The sequence below is a fragment of the Magallana gigas genome, chromosome 6 (genome assembly GCF_963853765.1).
Source record: "Magallana gigas chromosome 6, xbMagGiga1.1, whole genome shotgun sequence".
NCBI lineage: Eukaryota > Metazoa > Mollusca > Bivalvia > Ostreida > Ostreidae > Magallana > Magallana gigas.
This window is the reverse complement of record NC_088858.1, coordinates 11,847,444-11,867,243: the sequence shown is the minus strand read 5'-3', so window position 1 is coordinate 11,867,243 and position 19,800 is coordinate 11,847,444. Positions and strand designations below refer to the sequence as shown.

The 19,800-nt window shown below is 34.0% G+C and overlaps 3 protein-coding genes and 1 long non-coding RNA gene across 8 annotated transcripts in view; 2 read left to right on the top strand and 2 right to left on the bottom strand.

Annotated features, from left to right (window-relative positions):
• Positions 1 to 1,304: 1,304 nt before the first annotated feature.
• On the top strand, positions 1,305 to 6,964 carry LOC105317821 (bifunctional peptidase and (3S)-lysyl hydroxylase JMJD7). The gene is made up of 7 exons (XM_011414574.4): positions 1,305 to 1,650; positions 3,431 to 3,582; positions 4,035 to 4,201; positions 4,433 to 4,593; positions 5,145 to 5,309; positions 5,682 to 5,784; positions 5,937 to 6,964. Exons 1-7 carry the CDS (start codon positions 1,385 to 1,387, stop codon positions 6,153 to 6,155), a joined length of 1,233 nt encoding a protein of 410 aa, XP_011412876.3. The 5' UTR covers positions 1,305 to 1,384; the 3' UTR covers positions 6,156 to 6,964.
• LOC117688955 (uncharacterized) lies at positions 6,743 to 8,401 on the bottom strand. The gene is made up of 3 exons (XM_034468150.2): positions 8,337 to 8,401; positions 7,336 to 7,710; positions 6,743 to 7,063 (listed from the first exon to the last, which is right to left on the bottom strand). The coding sequence occupies exons 2-3, from the start codon at positions 7,700 to 7,702 to the stop codon at positions 6,987 to 6,989; spliced, it is 444 nt and encodes a 147-aa protein (XP_034324041.2). The 5' UTR covers positions 7,703 to 7,710; positions 8,337 to 8,401; the 3' UTR covers positions 6,743 to 6,986.
• Positions 8,350 to 9,978, top strand: LOC105317823 (uncharacterized). Its single transcript, XR_010714979.1, has 3 exons — positions 8,350 to 8,483; positions 8,871 to 9,195; positions 9,685 to 9,978. It is a non-coding gene; the product is annotated as an uncharacterized lncRNA (long non-coding RNA).
• A 2,395-nt stretch (positions 9,979 to 12,373) lies between these two features.
• Positions 12,374 to 19,800, bottom strand: part of LOC105317820 (uncharacterized) — a 28,552-nt gene continuing 21,125 nt past the window's right edge. For all 5 annotated transcript variants that reach the window (XM_066088666.1, XM_066088665.1, XM_066088668.1 and 2 more), the window contains 6 exons: positions 19,397 to 19,509; positions 18,550 to 18,612; positions 17,283 to 17,880; positions 16,976 to 17,179; positions 16,363 to 16,500; positions 12,374 to 16,067 (listed from right to left, as the gene is read on the bottom strand). In XM_066088666.1, coding sequence (XP_065944738.1) covers positions 15,409 to 16,067; positions 16,363 to 16,500; positions 16,976 to 17,179; positions 17,283 to 17,880; positions 18,550 to 18,612; positions 19,397 to 19,509 — 1,775 coding nt within the window. In that variant the 3' untranslated portion in view covers positions 12,374 to 15,408. The remainder of the gene's footprint in view (positions 16,068 to 16,362; positions 16,501 to 16,975; positions 17,180 to 17,282; positions 17,881 to 18,549; positions 18,613 to 19,396; positions 19,510 to 19,800) is intronic.

Below are 19,800 nucleotides of genomic sequence, written 5' to 3'. Positions count from 1 at the left end.
CAAAACTTATCATCCAAGGTAAATGCCTGAAGATTCCACGATAGTTATAACTTTATATAGATCATTTAAAAGGTTGTACATGTATACATGCTTGTAAACTACAAATTAAGTAGCCATTTTAACAAAATAAATTGGAATAATTTGGCTTTTATTATATTAATTAATGTTCAAACTACAATTGCTACAGCGATTTTCCCATTATACTAGTACATGTATTTAAAAAATTATTAAAAGAAATTCTTAATCGGTTTACCGGTATTTTAGATTTCCAACTTCAGCAAATAAAGGTAGGTTTAAAGGGGGTATACTTCATAGTAATGAAGAAATCAAAGTACTATATAGTAAGACTTTTGTAATTCCATATTTCTTTGAACACCGTCAGAGCAATCTCTACCAATAAAGTCAGTATACAGCCAATATATCACAGTTGGTGAGTGAAATTTAGCAGCCATGTGTATCATAATACGCTAAATTTCATTTGTTGGGAATACTTATTAATCGATCCAAGTATGGTTTTCATATTTATTCGGATCCTGGCAGCATCTCAAATGAATTCAATGAAGCCACAAGCGGCGAGGACGATAATAACATAAGATGATCAATACGAAATTGATATGAGCAGATTGATAAATGTCCTCCTCTTTATACTCCGGTGATTATAGCAGGGAAAACAGTTTGCTGGATGCGTGTACTATGACATCAAAGTTAAACCCACTGGCTTCTACAAGCGTCTGAGAGAGACTATCATTGCTCATTTCCGGTGCAATTTTAAACTCATATTTTATAGTACCAGCATGAATATCACTACTATTTCATCTTCTTTTGTCATATTTCTTTTAGAATGACACCTTATTGTGTTTTTATGTTATCATTATGAATAGATTAACTACAATAAAATATAACTTGATGATTATTGTGCTTTGCAAAGTACCTCGTATAACATAGACTAAATTATGGTTCGATACAGACTAAATTCTCTTATGTTATCGACTAATTCTCTTATTTTATAGACTAAATTCTCTTAATTATACACTAAATTCTCATATTTTGTAAACTAAATTCTCTTATTTTGTAGACTAAATTCTCTAAGATTTAATTTTGACTCAGTCGTTCGTGGTTCTAGTTCCAACAAGCCAGTTGCACTTTTCCCATTAATTAATCGGTTAGGGTTGTTTATTACGTGGCTTTTTAACAAGTTTACGAGTGGAATTAAAAGTGGGTCTCTGTAGCAATCGATAAAAATTCACTTACAACTTTCTTTGTACAAGCATCGATTTCTTAGACAAATGCCAACAGTTCTTGCATACTTTTAAATGAACGTAATCTATTATAGACTTTTTTGTCTGCTTCATGCGCCCGTCTTGGATCCTTGACAGTTAATGCCATGAAGAGACACTTTCTATTGTACAGTGCTGTCCTTGCAACTGCTTTATCCCTTGGGTATGCGGCGCGACAGAAACCCAGAGGGCACCTGCAGTATTTTGGATCGCACCAACCAGCCGAGGGGGAGGTTGAAACACTCGACAAGTTCCCGACTTCTGAGGACTTCTACGAAATATATGTGGCTCCAAGAATTCCAGTCAAATTCCGCCAAGTTCTCACTCCCCAAAATATGCCAGCGTATGGTCTTTGGACAGACGCATATTTAAAGTAGGTTAATTATTAATTGTCATATAGGTGTATACAATCATTTTTTAAAAAGTTTATAAATGTTAACAGTTTTTGTAAGATTTTGTCTCTTCAAAGGTATAAAAAGATGGATCCCTATTTTTTTGGACAGCCGTGTTTTGTTGTCATACATTTATTCGAAAATATTCAGCATACATATATATCATCAAATTTCTTCGAGAACGACCCTTAACAAATCATCATTCAGGAAATGCACGGATATAAAATTACCGCAACTTAAGAATATATATGGGCAAGGAAAGATAACTTTTGAATAGATACATCTAATGTACTAAATCGATGTGTCATTTTGTCATTTCAACATTGTAAGGTGGCTTTTGGAAATTTAAAATTTAGACCCTTTCTAGCTTTAGTTACAAAACTAAAGTGGTAATGCGGATGCAATAAAATTTCTTCTAAAGAATTTCTACACGTTATGACGTATTTCTAAATTTCTGAATGGGTCAAAGGTGAATGGTGTATGGCAACAGCGGGTTCTTTTCTTTAACGAGACTCAAATCAATAAATTTAAAAGTCGACTCACTCAGTCACTAAGAATATTAGACTCATAGTCATTAACAAGAACTCTAAATAAGTATTTACATTTGCCAGTGTCTTTATCTGTACTAAAATTACGAGTCAAATGTTCGTCTAATTACATTATTGGCACATTGCCTAAAGTGGGCGGGTTCAACAGCGCTTTGCCCCGCGTGGTAATGTACTTGAAAAATAGGCACAAACGTGTTTGAATGAAAAAAATTAATGGATGAATGTCAATAATTTTACTGTACATACACTATTTGGAAATGATGTAAATATCAGTGATAATTAATCATTCTTTGACTTTCATGTTATTGATCATTACAGTAGATACATGTACATGTATCGTAAAGCCCTTCCGGCTTTATTTGATCACGGTTCCGACTGTAATGATTGGCCGATAAAAGTCGAAAAATGATTCCTTATTCCTATAATAAGTCAAATGTTCCATCATTCGGAAAATACTTGTTCAATTGCTTCGACAACAGACGCTTGAGAAGGAACAATTTTTAACATTTTGATTTTGCTTGGGTTTTCCTAATGGAAGATTAGAGACGGTTTACATATCCTGACTTAATACGAAACTGCAAGACGAGGTATTCGACCCTGCAACGTCGTGTGTTCGAACACTACCACAAGCCTGATTACGACGAAGCATTTTTCGTTTGTCTGACTGTTTAAACATGATAAACAATCCTTTATTCAAGTAAACAAAACTTCTACGAAAAACTATACAAAATATTACCAATGCAATATTTTACATGTTGATTATCAGAATTATTGGAGGGGACAAACACTCAATATTTACATGTATGTTAATAATGATTGTTATACTTTCATGTTAAATACTGAAATCTGATTGGTTAAGACGCAGTTAATAATATTTACTATTACCCTCAGCGTTAGCAACGCACTTGGCAACGGGTAACATTAAAAAATGTTACATGCGCGAAAATTATGCGCGTACGGTTCGCTGTAGAATTCACGTTATTCCTATATAAAAGCAGTAAAATTTTCTTAAAAATTTTAAAAAAGACATTCAGTATAACAAAATAAATAGTGCCTGTTTGGGAGGATAACAGTTGAAATTGACACCCCTCGAAAACCATTGTCAACCTCCGCTTCGCGTCGGTTGACAATAGTTTTCTCGGGGTGTCAATTTCAACTGTTACCCTCCCAAACAGGCACTATTTATATATTATTACTTATCTATGTAATACAGCACTACTTTTGCCCGAGAAATTATGTACGCCGAATATGGGAAGAAAGAGGATATGGACAACTCGTACCGTTATTACAGAATGGAGGACTTTATATACGACTACAATTTCAAAGATATCTACATGTTTCAAGATGTTCCAAAAAGCATGCAAGGTAAGCTTTTGTTTAACCTTTACAACAATAACAAAGGCAAAAAACAATACAATACAAAAAAACCACAATTTTGTTTGTATGACTTTACAAACTAGTGCATTTGTTGTCAATTTTTTTGTATAATAGCAGATGCTACATGCGTCAACCGACACAAGTTACATAATGTGCCTTTTTGATTCAGCTATATTGGCCATTGTTTGTAGTAACATTTCTGACAACTTTCACAAAAAGCATCAACGCTTGTCACTGATAACGCCTAAGCAACAAAGTTAAGAATAAGTCCCTAACGAATTCAACACGGAATGGATTTGAATTTCAGAGGAATTGAACAATGTTCGAATGCTAAGGTCAAAATTAAAGTATTCTTCATTGTACATGGTTGTAAAAGGAAGCTTTGCACATGCTGCATGCTCTGTTTTATTTGTACGTTTCGTTTTCACGTCTTTTTCTAGGAAACGTTAGCATTCCGTTTTGTTTGCGGTGTACGTTTGAGCGCGTGCTCCAGCGCGTGATTCTGTGGATGAGCAGCGGTGGCATTCAGACTGTTCTCCACAAGGACGTCTTTGACAGCTTCTATTGTTTACTGGATGGGACCAAGGACTTTTATCTAATTGACAGTGTAAGATGTCGACAGCTTAACTTTAATCAATATTTTTTTCATTAAAAACCTTCTGTATTTGATATTTTATTATTTCAGTGAAAATATTCAATTTGATTTTTTTTAAATTGCTAGAAACATTTTCAAAGAATATATGCCAAGGATGTTGTTTCAACAAGACTGAAATAGGAAAGTTTGGGGTTTTTTTTTTTTTTTGCTGAATTAACGATATTGATTCGGTTATTCGAACAGAGCCAGTCTGGATTGGTGGAGAAGCGACATTGGAACAAGGCCGGGGCGTACAGTGAAGTGGATGTGGAGCAGGTGGACATGTTCCGGTTCCCAGAGTTCCAAAGTCTCCCGTGGTGGAAGTCCAGTCTAAAACCCGGTGACTGCGTCTACGTGCCCAAAGAGTAAATAATATACTTAGAAGATTCATCTTAAATGTGTACATGTATACATACATGTTTGTCAATATGCTGTGATGTTTGGTACTAATAGAATACTGGTAGTACCTTTGTTCATGATTCCGTAAATATTTTGGAGGGAATGGTTTTGAGGAAGATTAAATTTTGAACTTTTATCTTATGGTCAAACAACATTTATTTTACAATAAATTAACAACCATAAAACAATGTTATAAACAGCTGATAAAAAGAATAACGTCCGGTATTTTTAAAATATTTAATGTCATGGCGAGTACGATGCCGTAACGGCCTGTTTCTCTGCATTTCAATTGTGAATTGTTTTTCTCTTTGGGGAAAAATGTTTTTCACGATTGGAATTGGCTTTTACATGGACATGCAATAAAGGAAAACCCTAACTTAAAATGCGAAATATTAAGTTGATGGTATATTATAAGGTGTGAGAATAGTCGATCAATGCTCGTGTCATTAAGTCATATTATAAACGTACCGACAGGAGAGTTTGGTTTGGTCATTGTTCTATCGTTATCATACAATAGGTGGTACCACCACACAAGGAGCGGGAACCACAGAACGCTAGCCATCAGTTACCGCTTCCTCCACCCACCCTACTTCAATGTGTCGGGCTGTCCTCGGGTTCAGAGTATAGACAGAGTTCGAAACTTGTCATCAGTAACACTTCTAACCAAGCTGGAGACGGCCAGGTAACCATGGCAAATGACACGGCATTTGTTGGTCCACTTTGCGTATTGCTGCATTAGCTTGAATATCTTATTGTATAATACAAACGTTTTTAAAACTCTACTATTTCGTACTTTACTACGATATTTTGAAGGCTTCTTTGAAAGAATTTAATTGCCGTTCCCTGATTTGTGTGAAATTACTTCATTTTGTTTACACTCTTTTCAGTACCATTCGGATTTTGGTGCAAGCCTATCGGTATATCGCATCAGTCTAGCTTTGTATTTGAGCTACATGTATATATATATATAAGTGTATGCATATGCGTACATGTACTACGGAGTATATGTCTTCAAAATAATATTCCTGAATACTTTTCTTTTCTTGACCGATAGAATGAACATGCTTCAGAAGTTTGCGGGCCAGGACGAAGTGCTGGCGTCAGATATTGAAACACTGATCAAAGCTAATCCACGTCAGGACGGGGACTATGTCAGGGTGGGTAAGCTGAGAGAACCACTGAAATAATATATACCATATCAAGAAATTACGCTTTTCAATCTGAAAAATAGATTAGAACACCCCTCTCCCAAAGTAATTAATATTGCTCGATGCCAAATCTATAATGAAAGTTTTTTGTCTGTACACAGTTTTTCAGGCTAGTGGACAGGAACCGAGACCGAGTCCTGAGCTGGGAAGAACTGTACAGTTTTGACATGAAAACCGCTATGAAAGTCGCAAATTCGCTGTTTGGCGCGGAGAGACGCGTGAAGGAGAAACCCAGTTATAAAGTCCAACTCAGTTTCGCCAGTCCCAAGATAGAGAAAATGTACCAGCAAATGCACGGACACATTCACGACGAGCTGTAGCAGACACTTACATGTAACGTGTAATATTGGGTCTAATTCTCTCATGCTGAACCACTATGTCACTTTGCTAACGCAGAACAGAACAGAGCGTCTGTGAAAAAGATGTTGACATGACACGTTTGCCATTCTTCCTTATTCATTTTCTTGTAATTTTTTGGGATATAATAACGGAATAAATCACGACTTTGCTAAATGTAATAATTAATAAAGAACAGTGTGAATACTTAAGTGCATGTCGCTGATATTGTAGAAAACGTTGGTTTTATTTTACTACTTAATTGTATGAAAAATATTTTATGGGGAATCAACCAATAACGTAATACTTGTATAACTATGTCTAACTATGTAAGGTGTCAGAAAAATGTAAATGTAAATACATGTATATACTCTTTAGAAATATCCACGATGCCATAGGCTAGCTTTCTAATGACTCGTGTCTTGTATATATGCATTATACATTTTCTGTTGTGCGACATCAATACAAGTTATGTCTCCTTGAAAAATCAAATTCTCTTGAACATGCATATATTAACATAGCATGCACTGTAGACAAATGTATGTTGTCTAAGAAATATCTCAACAAATTATTAATTTTGTCTGTCTTTAATATATCTAAGTAATAAAACATATTGACATAAATGCATTTTAGAATGCATACAAAGTGATACATAAAGTTGTATAGTGGTACAAAAAATGACAGGGTCAAATCTTCTTACATCGTTTGTTATTTTAAAAGCAACAATCACTTGCATACAAAAAAAAAATGAACTTCAAAAAGAGAAGTACGCCAGATAAATACACTTGTGAAATAGTTATGCAGTCAAAACAGGGTTATTCCTCCACACTTTTCCGACGAGCTAGCATTTCTGATAGTTTATAACCTTGGTAAACAGCACCTGCAAAACAACCTGAAAAACAAAAAGGAAATTTATAATCTTACCACAAAATGAATCCAGAAGCATTTGTACTGGCAATGTACACATGAGCAGACCTAGCGGGGGGATTCGGCCTTATCAAATTCACAATTAACATAACGTTAGGCCTAGAAACCCCCTTCCCTCCAAACAAAATTATCCATATCGGGACACTCCCTCCCCCGGTACGCAAAATTGAATCCCCTGAAAAAAAATTCTGGAACCGCACATGCACATTGGCAAATATGCATTGAATTGCCACTTACCACTTCCAACGAAAGAATGAACTGCAAATATCAACAGTACATAGTTTTTGTTTGCAAGGTATTTTTTCATGCTTTGTTTGTATTTCTCAGTGGTGGGAATAAGTATGATGGCAGTCCCATACATCATCAAGGTAGAGATGGCGATGACTTTACAGGTGAGGCATTCTTCCTCCTCCTTTCGAGACAGCTCCTCTGAGGTTGCCTCGTCTCGCTGAGTCAATACTGCAGGGGTCGCTCTGTTTCCCTGATTGACCGCCAGCGCATCTGTTGGTGGTCTGCCCTCTCTTAATGCCACCTCCCTCTGTGAACGTCTTTTTTCGACAATGTTTACGAAAGGTTCTATTAGCAAATCATATATCTTCCCCATTTTAGACCCTACAAAAAGCACAAAACAGCAACATCAATTCACAACTGAAAAAGGTCAACATGATCAGATATTTATATTTTAACCATTTGAAAGTCTTTACATTGGGATTGTTTACATAAAATTTCAGGAACAAAATGTTGGAGGAACGATCTTAATTTTACCAAAAACATTAATAAAAATCTGAATTTATCGATAAGATAGTTCAAAACAAATCAAGTGGTGAGTTTTTAACAACTCTTTGAAAAATGTTGGTTTTCATGAAATATATAATCAAAAGGGGAAAAACAATGATATTGTATACATATACAGTGCGCCGGAAACTATGGGGATCTAGCACATGTCGTCAAATAGTATGTGTAAAATAACAGTGCGTTATATTGTGACAATATACCCAAGGTATATTGTAATTATGATATTACTCGAAAATCATATTCAATGAAAAACTTTCAGAAATGCGAGGAAATTCGAAATGACAAACGTGATAGTAGTAAAACTCGTACTTCAAGTCTTAAGACTGATTATCTGTATTATTGTTATTTTTCTGTTTGAGAAGATTTTCAGTCGGAAACAATTTACCCGTATGATAAATATTATACACAATTTTAATTAATATTCAAAGAAAAATAAAATTTACCTATAAAGGCAATAGTCGGGCTCGGAGTACAAATTTAGAGGAAATTCGAGTAGATGTGACATTTCAACTATTGATAACTACTTCCAACTTCTCACCGGTACTGATTTGCGATGGATTTTAATAAGCCAAGCCAAACGTAACATATCGGTAAGCAATAGAAATCCTTTTTATTTGTTTCCAAAATGATTATCAAATGATCGTGGTAAAATTATGGTTGGTTTTAATTTTAAAATTAAACATATAACGTTATATTCTAAATGACTTAAACTAGAAAGTCCAAAACTGGCGCACATGGTTTGAGTTTGATTGAATTTAGAAATTATGAATCTGCACAATAGAGCCCATAGGTCCCTAGCCCCAAAAGAATTACACCATGCTAAGAAGGTGATAAAAAATAAATGGTGATTATTGCATCTTTCATAACCATGATAACAGTGGTATATTTAAGAGCAGATGTTTTAGTTAACCTATCAGTCTAAAAGATTTTTAGATTTCATGTTGGCAGATACATAAAAAAATTAATCTTCATTTCAGATAGATGGTGTAGTATCAAATAATTGAAAAATGAATGCCATCTACAGACTGTTTAATATTAAGTGTGCTGCATGTGAATCACAAAAAAAGACCTCAACCAATCCCAAACCAGATGTCATTGACAGCAAAATAAAAGATCAAACTGAAGAAACAAAAACTCAGGATGAACTTGAAAAAGAAAAACAGCGCAAGAGACAGTTACACAGTATGACAATGCTTGTGACAGCCATAGGATGCTTCATATTTCCTCTCACAAACACATTTAAATCTCGCATTGTTGAGCATCGGGTCCGTTCTTCAATATCTTTAGGCATAGTAGGATTAGGTAAGTACAGATTTGACTAATGGATGTCTCCTCTAGAGAGAAGAATGACATTCTTTTAAAAGTTGTTTGATTTAAATGCTAGTTTCACTATTTCATATGCCAATTAAGTAGTTGGCAAGTACTACTGTACATACTATTTTAATAGTATGTCAAAATTAATTCCATCACTTATTCTAAGGATGAAATGTACTGGAGAAGTACAAAAGCAGTGAAAAGTCAAATTGATGTATATATGATGCAAAAAGAAATTTTTTTTTTTTTCATATGTTGACAATGTTTTGACATGACATATGCAAAGGTTTACATATTTTATGTTAATATGATTTTAACCAAACAATATTTTTATTTTTGTATATTATTTATTTTATGGTAGGGATTAATTTCTTTCTTCTATATGTACATGTATTATCTTATTTGCTGTATTATTTAAATTGCCATTGCTTAGATTTGTGTGTAGATTGAAGCAGTTTTATTTTTGTTTTCTTTCAGTGTTTTACACCCAGTCTCTGTATAGTTTTTATGGAATCAATCACCCACCTCTAAAACTTCTGTACGAAAATCCAAAAGAATACAACAGACTGGACAACGAGAATCTGAAAGTTTTAATGAAGGAATTGAAAAATACTTATGTAAACTTATATCAAGAAATGAAAAAGAAACTAAGTAAACTAACAGATGAAGCTGATGAAAAGAAATGATGTGTGTTACAGTTGTTGATGTGGCTTAGTATTTTTTATTAAAATTATCTTAAAATTGACATCAAATAAAAATGAAATCCATCTTTTTATTGTCAGATATGTGATGTTTTAAACCAATACATGTATTTTTGAGAACTGAATTGTAGGAGATGTTACCGAGTAACATAGTTACACTTTTAAAAAAAAGGTGGAGACTGTTTACTGATCATGTGGAGTAGTGTTAGTGGGTTCCTAGAAATTTTCGACTCATTAATTCATATGGTAACCTAAATGCATCCCCACTCCTAACAAACAAGTTTCTAGGTCCTCTGCAAAAATTTCCTGAATCCCCAAATTGAAACTGTGAATGTTATGCATGCTTATACTGGTATGTTGTATTGCGTTTTAATGGATTATATAGGTTATCATGACATTACATGGCTAATAAGTCTTATACTGAATCTCAGTTATTACAAAAAAAACGAAGTAAAATGTTTGTTGCCATGAATGATTGATTGCATGTAATGTAAAACAAAACAGTGGAAAAAGCTTAGATGCATTCGTTGTCTTGAAATAGGGAGTAATCTCCTGATTTTCATCCCCAGGGATTTATGGTGCGTCAGACAGCTCAGTTGTCGAGCCCCTGACTAGAGATCCAGGGGAACCAGGTTCAAATCCTGGTCTGGTCCATCATAAATTCTCCCATCCTGTTACATTTGGTGCCTTGACCAACCCCTGGAACTGACAGGTTAACTCCTGCCAGGGAAAGAGCCTGGGGTGATCTTCAAGGGTGAAGATCAATTAAGAGGGAGGAAAGTGATGATCAAACCGATTCGTATACAGGGGCCATATAGCTCCGTTGGTAGAGCACCAGATTAGAGGCTCAGGGGGCCCAGGTTTGAATTCAAGCCTGGTCCGTCATTATTTCTTCCATCTTGTTACATTTGGTGCCTTGACCACTGGAACTGACAGATTAATTAACTCCTGCTAGGGAAAGGGACTGGAGTGATTATCAAGGTCAAAAAAGGTGAGGAATGTGACGGTCAGACCGGTTCATATAGCGGCTTCAGATATCTCAGTTGGTAGAGCACCTGACTGAAAATTCAGGGTCAAATTCTAGTCTGGTTCCCTATTATTTCTCCCATCCAGTTACCATATATTAGAGGAACCAGCATGTAGCACTGTCTAGAAAGGATGGGCAAATAAAAGACAGCACCAGGAATCAGACCCTGTCAGGAGTTGTACCCCTGAAGTATCCAAGATAAATACACAAGTCCATGAACCCCAACTCTGCAACTACTTCAAATTATTTTAGAAGCATAAAATTTTAATCGCTTAGAATTGTTTAAAGAATTCAATCAAGAATATATACAGTAAAACAAGGTTATAACAAACACACTATATTAAATTGCTGCTTACAGCGAAGTCATTTTCATTCCCTGAGACCTCATAACATGTTGCAAACTTGATGGATATAACGAATTATGTTTGTAACGAAATTAAATCGCTGGCACTTCGTTATAAGCATATTTATAATCTCTTTATAGGCCATTCACATGGTAATCTGAATTGCAAAGTTAGAGGACCACTTAATTTTTAATCATTATCATCATAAATGTACAGATGTATGCATAGCTTTAGCTAGCGGTGTGGAAACTTGTTATTTAGTAATTGTGATTATAAATGTTACCTTTTGGGGGGGTGGGGGGGGGGGGGGTGTTGATTGATGGTTGTAGAGAGGACACTAATGAATCCCCTTCATATTTTTAAATCTTCAAAATAAGTCTGTACCTGCGCAGTTCGACTGCTGTTTTGAGTGATTAAAAAGGCATTGTCCTGTTCTTGTATGCATACTTTTCAAACAAAATGACATGTACGTAGGACTTCATATTTATTGCTTTTATATATTTTGGCAGAAACAAGCCAGTTCAAGAAATGTTTACTGTCCTCAAATGTACAAGATGGCTGCACATCCCCCTGAAACCCTGAATTTATATACCTTATCTTTATTATTTTCAAGATTTGTTCACCATGCTTCATTTTCATGTACAGACACATAATGGAAGGAGAAAAAAAACCTTTCATCATCTTTAAATTTATTATTACTTGGACCAATGCTAGACAAAACTTTGCATGCTGCCATACAGTGGAACATTAATGTCTTAAATTATAAAAATATTTAATGTGAACGATGTTGATGTCTATCAAAATTTCAACCAATGCTAATTTCATCCCCGTCTTCTTTAATTGTGTGAGAAAAAATTCAAAAGGCTCAGGTATAAATATTTCTTTATTAAATATAATTTATCTTGCATTTACACATTTACACAAAAACAGTCAAGTGTGAGGTTTTACACACTGGTAAGCTCTTATAGATGATCAAGATCTGATACTGATTGAGCCATTTTAAAATGAGCAAACATCTATCTGTCCTCTCGCACATTATGATGGAAAATACATCACTCTGTGACCATGCTGACATCTTTAAAAAACATGTACAATATGAACTAAAGAACTAATCAAAGCAACGATTGATGAAAACATACATATACATGTACCAAACAGTTATTCACCAATATACTAAATCACATTTGGACACCACCAGCAGTTATTCATGTATATACTATTACATTTCATATCAACCACAGTTATTCACTAAATTTTAAATATACTAAATTACATATAAAGTAAAACACGCTTATAGCGAAGTCCCAGGGACGGGCAATTGTACTTCGTTATAAGCGTAATTCATTATATCCGTCAAGTTTACAACATGAAATAAAGTCACAGGGAATGAAAATCACTTCGCTGTAAGCGACAATTCATTATTAGCATGTTCGCTATAACCGTGTTTTACTGTAGATACCGACCAGTTATTCACCAATATACTAAATTACATTTAGGTACCACCAGCAGTTAATCACTGATAAACTAATTTCAATTTGTTTAACAACAGCAGTAATTCATTCATTTACTAAAGAACATTCAAAGTATAGGATATTTTATATCATTTTGTGTTTTGAGTCAAATGTTTCACTTGTTCATTTGTTCATTTTTTATAATTGACATTACATGCAAATAGAGTATATATATATATATATATATATATGTACTGTTTGGCACTCTTTCTCTAATTCAGTCTTACTGATAAAATATTAAAAGTAACAGCATAATCTTCTATCAAAATCAATAGATTTTATGGTGAATATAAAACTGTATGAATTGAAAATATAAAGCAAGTTATGTGTAGCAAGTCCTGAATTATAATTTTGTGTGTACTTTGTACTATGAAAGGAATGCAATTAAACACAAATACAGTTCAGTTCATTAATCAATAATTTGTAATTGGTATCTTAAATACATGTATATACAAATACAAGTATACGTATATATATATATCATTAATTTATTGGTAACTCCCCCTCCCCCCCCCCAAAAAAAAAACCACAAACAAACAAACAAATAATACAATATAAATTGATCTTAAAATTTTAAGAGAGGCCTACACCTGTTTTAATGGTATTCCTGATTGTATATCCAGCAAGTATACTTCACTAATGGGCATGGCTTTGATAACAAAGAACACTTAAAAAGTGAACTGGACAAGATGGATGTAGATGATCACCAGCTGAGCTCAGTCACTGCTGCCTCTTGATAACAAACACTCGTAACACTGTTAGCACTTGAAAAATTACAAAAACTAATTATGCCAACTGTATGGTAAAACATGCTCCCAAAAATAGTCTTATCAAATTCACATGTAAATTTTGAATCTCCACTTGCATTAATGTACATATACCAGGAAAAGTGAGATAACATGTAGACAAAGCCAGTTAAACTAAAATACTTTACAGGCTGATAAGTTTAATTGATAAAACTGATATAAAATGAATAAGTGTGGGTCCAGAAAACTTTTCCAGGGGTTTTCGAACGGTTATTTGACTTTGTCAGGGGTGGTCCGAAGCCCAATTAAAATTATTATTAATTTTATAATGTAATTTTTATATTTTAAATTTAAATTTTGCAAGGAGGGAGAGTGTGGACCCCCTGACACCCCCCCCCCCCCCCAGATCCCCGCATGACGAACACTAAGTAGTGTTGAGATCACAGAAACAATATATACCAGTAGGTAAAAGAACGTGATTGAGGTCAAAGTTATCCGTGAAATGATAACTAGTTGTCCTTGCATACAGGGAAACAATATACATAAATAATTATATGGAAATTGGTACATTTTGAGTTTGTTATTAATTTCTTTGGCTTTAACCAATAGTTGATCCTTTGTCAGTTGAGTGGGTTTTTAAAGAACTATATATGATAAGAGTTAAATTTTGCCCCCATAATTCGCCATTTTTTAAGTGTTTCGGGTACAATAAAATGTTAACTAATTTTTTAGAAGAGTTGATATAAAATATATTTTTCATATATTTATTTGATTTATTTGCACTCACTGGTAGTATATGACGTCAAAAGTGACGCCATTTCTACAATTCAATCAAAATCAGCCAAAAATAGGCATTTTTCTTATCTATTTACGAATGGGAAATATAGAGCGCATGCTTGAACAAGGAAAAATTTTTTGTCACTTATTAGTCTTGGCTAGATACATCTCTGATTAAAATATTTTATTTGTTCAAGAATGCACTCTATGTTTTCAGACTGAAAAACTGCTTGAAAACAAGCTGTTTTACGCTAAAAATGCAAAAATGGCGGGAAAAGGTTGTCTTTACAATGTCATATTTCTAAATTGTGGGCACTTGAACCAAAATGAATATTATGTAAACACATCACATACATATCTGTACTAATAAAACAAAGAATGATAGTAAAATGATGATGTTCATTTTAGGGGGCCATTTTAGGCCCTTATCATATATAGTCCTTTACAATAAATGTTTAAAAGTAAGAATTAAACAAAAACTTTATAAAAAAAAAAAATTCCTGTGCAACAAGCAATAAACAATTCCTCATGATTGTTGTCCACATTATTATAAAAATTACTATCTTTACAATGTATATATTGTAAAGCAAAACAAGTTAAAAATACTCTATTTAAGATTATGTAAAAGAAGCAATGAACTTCATGAATCTTAACTTTATAACTAAAAACAATGTTACATCCAATAAAATTTGATTTATAAATCTAACAAATATAATTTATGTTTGATACATTACATGCATGTACACCTAACATAAACTCAACTCCACTGAAGAAGAACGTTTTGTCAAATTATTAGAAAGTTAACTTTTCTAAACAATTTCAAAACATGTATTCTGTGAAACAAAATACAAGTACAGCCAAGTCTTCTTATCCCGAACTCAATGTGACCATGAAAAAAAAAAACTTAGATGTCTGAAGGTTCGAAATACAGAGTTTATGACTTTTTAATGAATGGCTGGGACTTCCAACTCACTTCACTATATCTATGGTATCAGAGATATCGATGTCCAAGATACCAAACATAAACTCACTTGTTACCTAAAAGACAACCTCAAAGTTAAAACAACCTTACAGTTTATAAGATTGAATCTTGGACTAGTGTTGGAATAAGTCATCAGCTAGTTCATGTAAAGAATGGTCGATAAGCAGGGAGCGAACTTTTTCCATGGAGATTCCCAACTCGACCAACAGATATGCACGATCCTTTGTCTCTTTGTCGTGGTTATTCCGGTAGTTGTAGTACAACTTGGGATGTCCCCTAAGCAACATGCCTATCACCTGAGGTTTGTCTTTGATTACTATGAGAGGGGACCCAGAGGCACCGTGGGCAGTGCTCTTTGAACAATGGAAGAGGATATGGTCTGGAGAAAGTATACAGGGGGCGTAATCCTCTTTGACTTTGCTCTCCGCATAACCTTGATTGGTGAAAAATGATATGCCTTGTTCTACAAGTTCATCTAATTCTTCCTCATCCTTAATGATTATACACCCAGGATCATGCTGTAGTTCCACACCATTTGGATGTCCAAGCACATGAAGCTTTGCACTTGGTATATTTGTGTCTTTGAGGTGAATTGGATCGGGTAATTTGTTATCCTGTATCAGTTCAAGAATGACAACATCATGAGACGGAGAGGCAAATGCTACTTCATAGGAAAAATTGGAGTTAATACTGTCTGGGTTGTCTCTCACAAATCCAAATTTAATTTGAAATTCATCAGTTATTGATTCTGTACCTATATGTACCAATTTATCTGGAAAAAGAAATAATTGTAGAGGCTTTACCAAATGTATAAGTTGCAGATACATGTATTAATAAAATACAATGTTAAATTTGTCACATATATATTCTATTCTCCAATATTAGTCCATGGGTCACAATGTAGATTAGAATAAAATAAAAATGAAGATTTTCCCAATTTATTTTTGTATTTTTGAATCCCCAAGTGATAAAAAAGTTAGATATTTTTATGCTACTCTTTGGCTGAAGATAAATGGAGTGATGTGGATTCTGGTTTTCAGTACATATATTATAAGTTTTATACTTACTCATTTTGTCAGGCTCCAATGATGATAATAGTGTAGACAATTTCCAGACCCCGTCCTCTGGCAAACAATCTCTTGTCCACCTCACGCGCTCTCTTTCTTCAACTGATAGTCTCCTATAAACCTCTTTCCAAAATTGGCCTGCAAGACATAACAAATGTTTACCATGATCTCGATTCAACATCATCTGTAAAATGAGGAGCCAAGATCTGTCTGAGATAGCCTGGCATATTTGAGAGATCTCACTTTACCATATTGACTGATTTTGTGAAGCCTTTAATCGGCCTGACAATTATTAACAATAAACAATGATATGCCCCATCAAGTACATCTAAAATAGTGTTTTCCATTCATTTGTCTATCATCACCTAGTTTTTGTTTTTCAATAATAAACAAGATTAATGCCCAATTGCATTCACTAACAATAGATATATTTATTTTACTAGTTTATGGTTAAGGCAACATCATCTCTGCAAAACAAGGGTTTCTTTAAATCACAGAGTACAGAACAGGTTGGACACCCCTTGGATTGCAGAGATGTGGCAATATGAATATATAATCTTTATCTAAAATGTTAATTAGAGAAAACCAAATACTTTTCAGTCCCAACACTTACTTAGAGCATCCTCCATTACATGGAAGGCTGTCATGACGTATTTGGTTCCCACCCTGAATCCTGTTCCGTAATTTTTTCTACCACTAAGGGTCTCTATACAACCTATCCGGTTTAAGAGTTTCTGAACGTACATTATCTCCCCTTCCTTGTAAGGATAGGTACTATCAAATATCTTCCTGTGGGGTTCACCCTGCTGAAAACTTGCTATTGAAAGAAATAAAAAAAGAAAACATTACCAGGTAATTAAATTCCATTGATAATAATTCTGTACCTTTATTACAAATGTAATATAACATGTAATACTAACCTGGCTGTTCAAAACTTTTTTCTTCGAGAGGTTTTAATGCCACAAAATGGGTTCCAATTCCATTGACACTCAGATGCCCCATGTAAATGACAGGATTCAAGGCTGTTTTTGGAGTATGATTGAAACGGATTTCATTCAGTCTGGATTGATCTGGATCTATTGTTAAGACTGTAACTGGGACATTATACAGCTGGGAGAGGGCCCGGATCTCCAAGCTCCCTCCCCACTCACCGTCCTGGATCTTTTTCAAAAATCTCTGCCACCTAAGCTCCTTTTGGTCATCCGCATTTTTCACAGTTGTCTCAATTGCCTTATCCTCTGGCTGCAAAACGCCATGGTCTGGATCTAGTGGAAGGCACAGAAAGTCCTTGTATGACATTCCATCTGAAGTGTCTGGATTGGCTTCCAAATATTTGACAAGTTGCCTTCTGAGTTCTTTGGGACTATCTGGAAGCCCATGGATATGACGATTCCGAATGAAAGTATGATACAGACAGTCTCCGTCACCGGGTACATCCTCCACTCGAAGGTCATTATGGCTTGATCTCCTTAATAATTCTTCCAGCTTTTTCAACTCATCATCAAGGCTATTTGGTTTCTGTAGAATATGATGAAAAAAATCTCTCAATCAGTTCTAACACCAGAGTATGTAATTATTTACAAGAAAACATAACTTGAACATGAAATTGATCAATCTGTTGTTTTCAATGTTGCTAAACCTATGTTGATCAATCTCTTAATATTCTGTAAAGAATAAACTTTAAAGGTAATAAATATGACACTATTCAACAATATTAACATTATTTCTTAAACATCTTTGAAAAAAATAACAATTTATACTGTAACAAATTTATTTTTTAAATTACACTGAAAATTGTCATCAATCATCTCGGTTTCTTGAAAAAAAGAGATTTTAAAGCATATTTCTCTAATATAGAGAAAATACTCAAAGGATGTTGATATACATGTACCGTATTAGTTTCTTGTCCAATGACTACAGGAATATACATGTACATGTAGTAACATGTGACATCGGCATCCACTTAATAAATTCTGCATAGAATAGGTTTCAAATATACCAAAGCCCTATTTCAGGTGATAAAATGATGATATCATCACATATTTATTTCAAACATGCCGCGGAACTACCTCAACAGATGCAACATAGTCATATTGCATCCTCATGAAAAAGATTATGCAATATCATTATGTAACGTTCACCTGTTCTTCCCAAAATTGTTTCAGAAAATATTTATTAATAACTTACTTGTTTTGGTGAACTCTTGGGTAAGAGAGGTTCTTCTTCACTGGTAACTGATGAACTGCTATCCTGTAGAAATGCAGTAAAATACTTATAAAAAAAAACCAAATCAACAGCTCAGCCACAGGAAACAGTTGATGTTCAGGGGCAATTTTGCATTTTTTTTCCTCATAAGCCAGTGAATAGGCATAAAATATACCCTTTACATATCAATGAATCAGCCCTTGGCCACTTGGCCACTATCAGCCCTTGGGCCCTCTGATCTATTTCTGACTGATATCAATGTCTTGGGTTGATTCAGAGTGTGATATGTAAAAGGGTATGTACTAAGTGTATTCTCTTGATATTGTACATTTATTGCATAATTGTGAGGGGAAAAATGAAGATTTATTCCCCCATGAAAAATAATTTTTCCCAAGGGATATATGATTTTTCATGGGGGAATAAATCTTAATAATTCCTAAATGTCATGCAATAAATTGTTTGTTATACCGAACGACGCGATAATTTAGAATACATCGGTTTCTAATTGTTTTTCAATTATAGTAAAGCAAACATGTAGTTTGTTTACCGGTTTCTTTCTATGAAAGCTTTCTTATATATTAAAATGATTAAAAACGATTCATTAATAGAATTAATCGTTTAATTACATTGTATGCTCATTCTGAGGATTTTTCATTTGTATGGAATGAAAATTTGAAGGGGAGGGATATAATAAAAAAATAAGACAATGACAGGGAAATACCCGGTATGAAGTTTTATTGCCCTTGCACATGATTGTCTTGAACCAATCAGATGTGACTTTATATTGGATAATCATATTGAGGTATAATAATATAGATTTTCTATTTACCTTTCTATGTGCCTTCGAGTAATGGTGGACAATATTTGTATTTCCATAAGTGACATTTTCTGCCTTATCTATGTAAATTACGGTTTGCCCTGGATGTAAAGAAGCAGGTATACCTGTATAAAAAAGAAAAGAACAAATATAGAACAAAAATAAAGGACACAGGATTTATGCAGAATAAAAGTCCCAAAATGACATTCGAACATCAGGTCATAATTATATACTGATTTCTAATAAATATTACTAGTACTTGAAAAGAAAATTAAAACCTATGTGACTGCAAAATTTTGAAAACTACTGAATCTTTCAAGAGGGGAAAATGATAAGAGAGGCCATGTGACAAAGTACCGGTAGTTATGGGGATGAAACTTAGATATGATTTCACGAACCTTACAACATGCAGAATA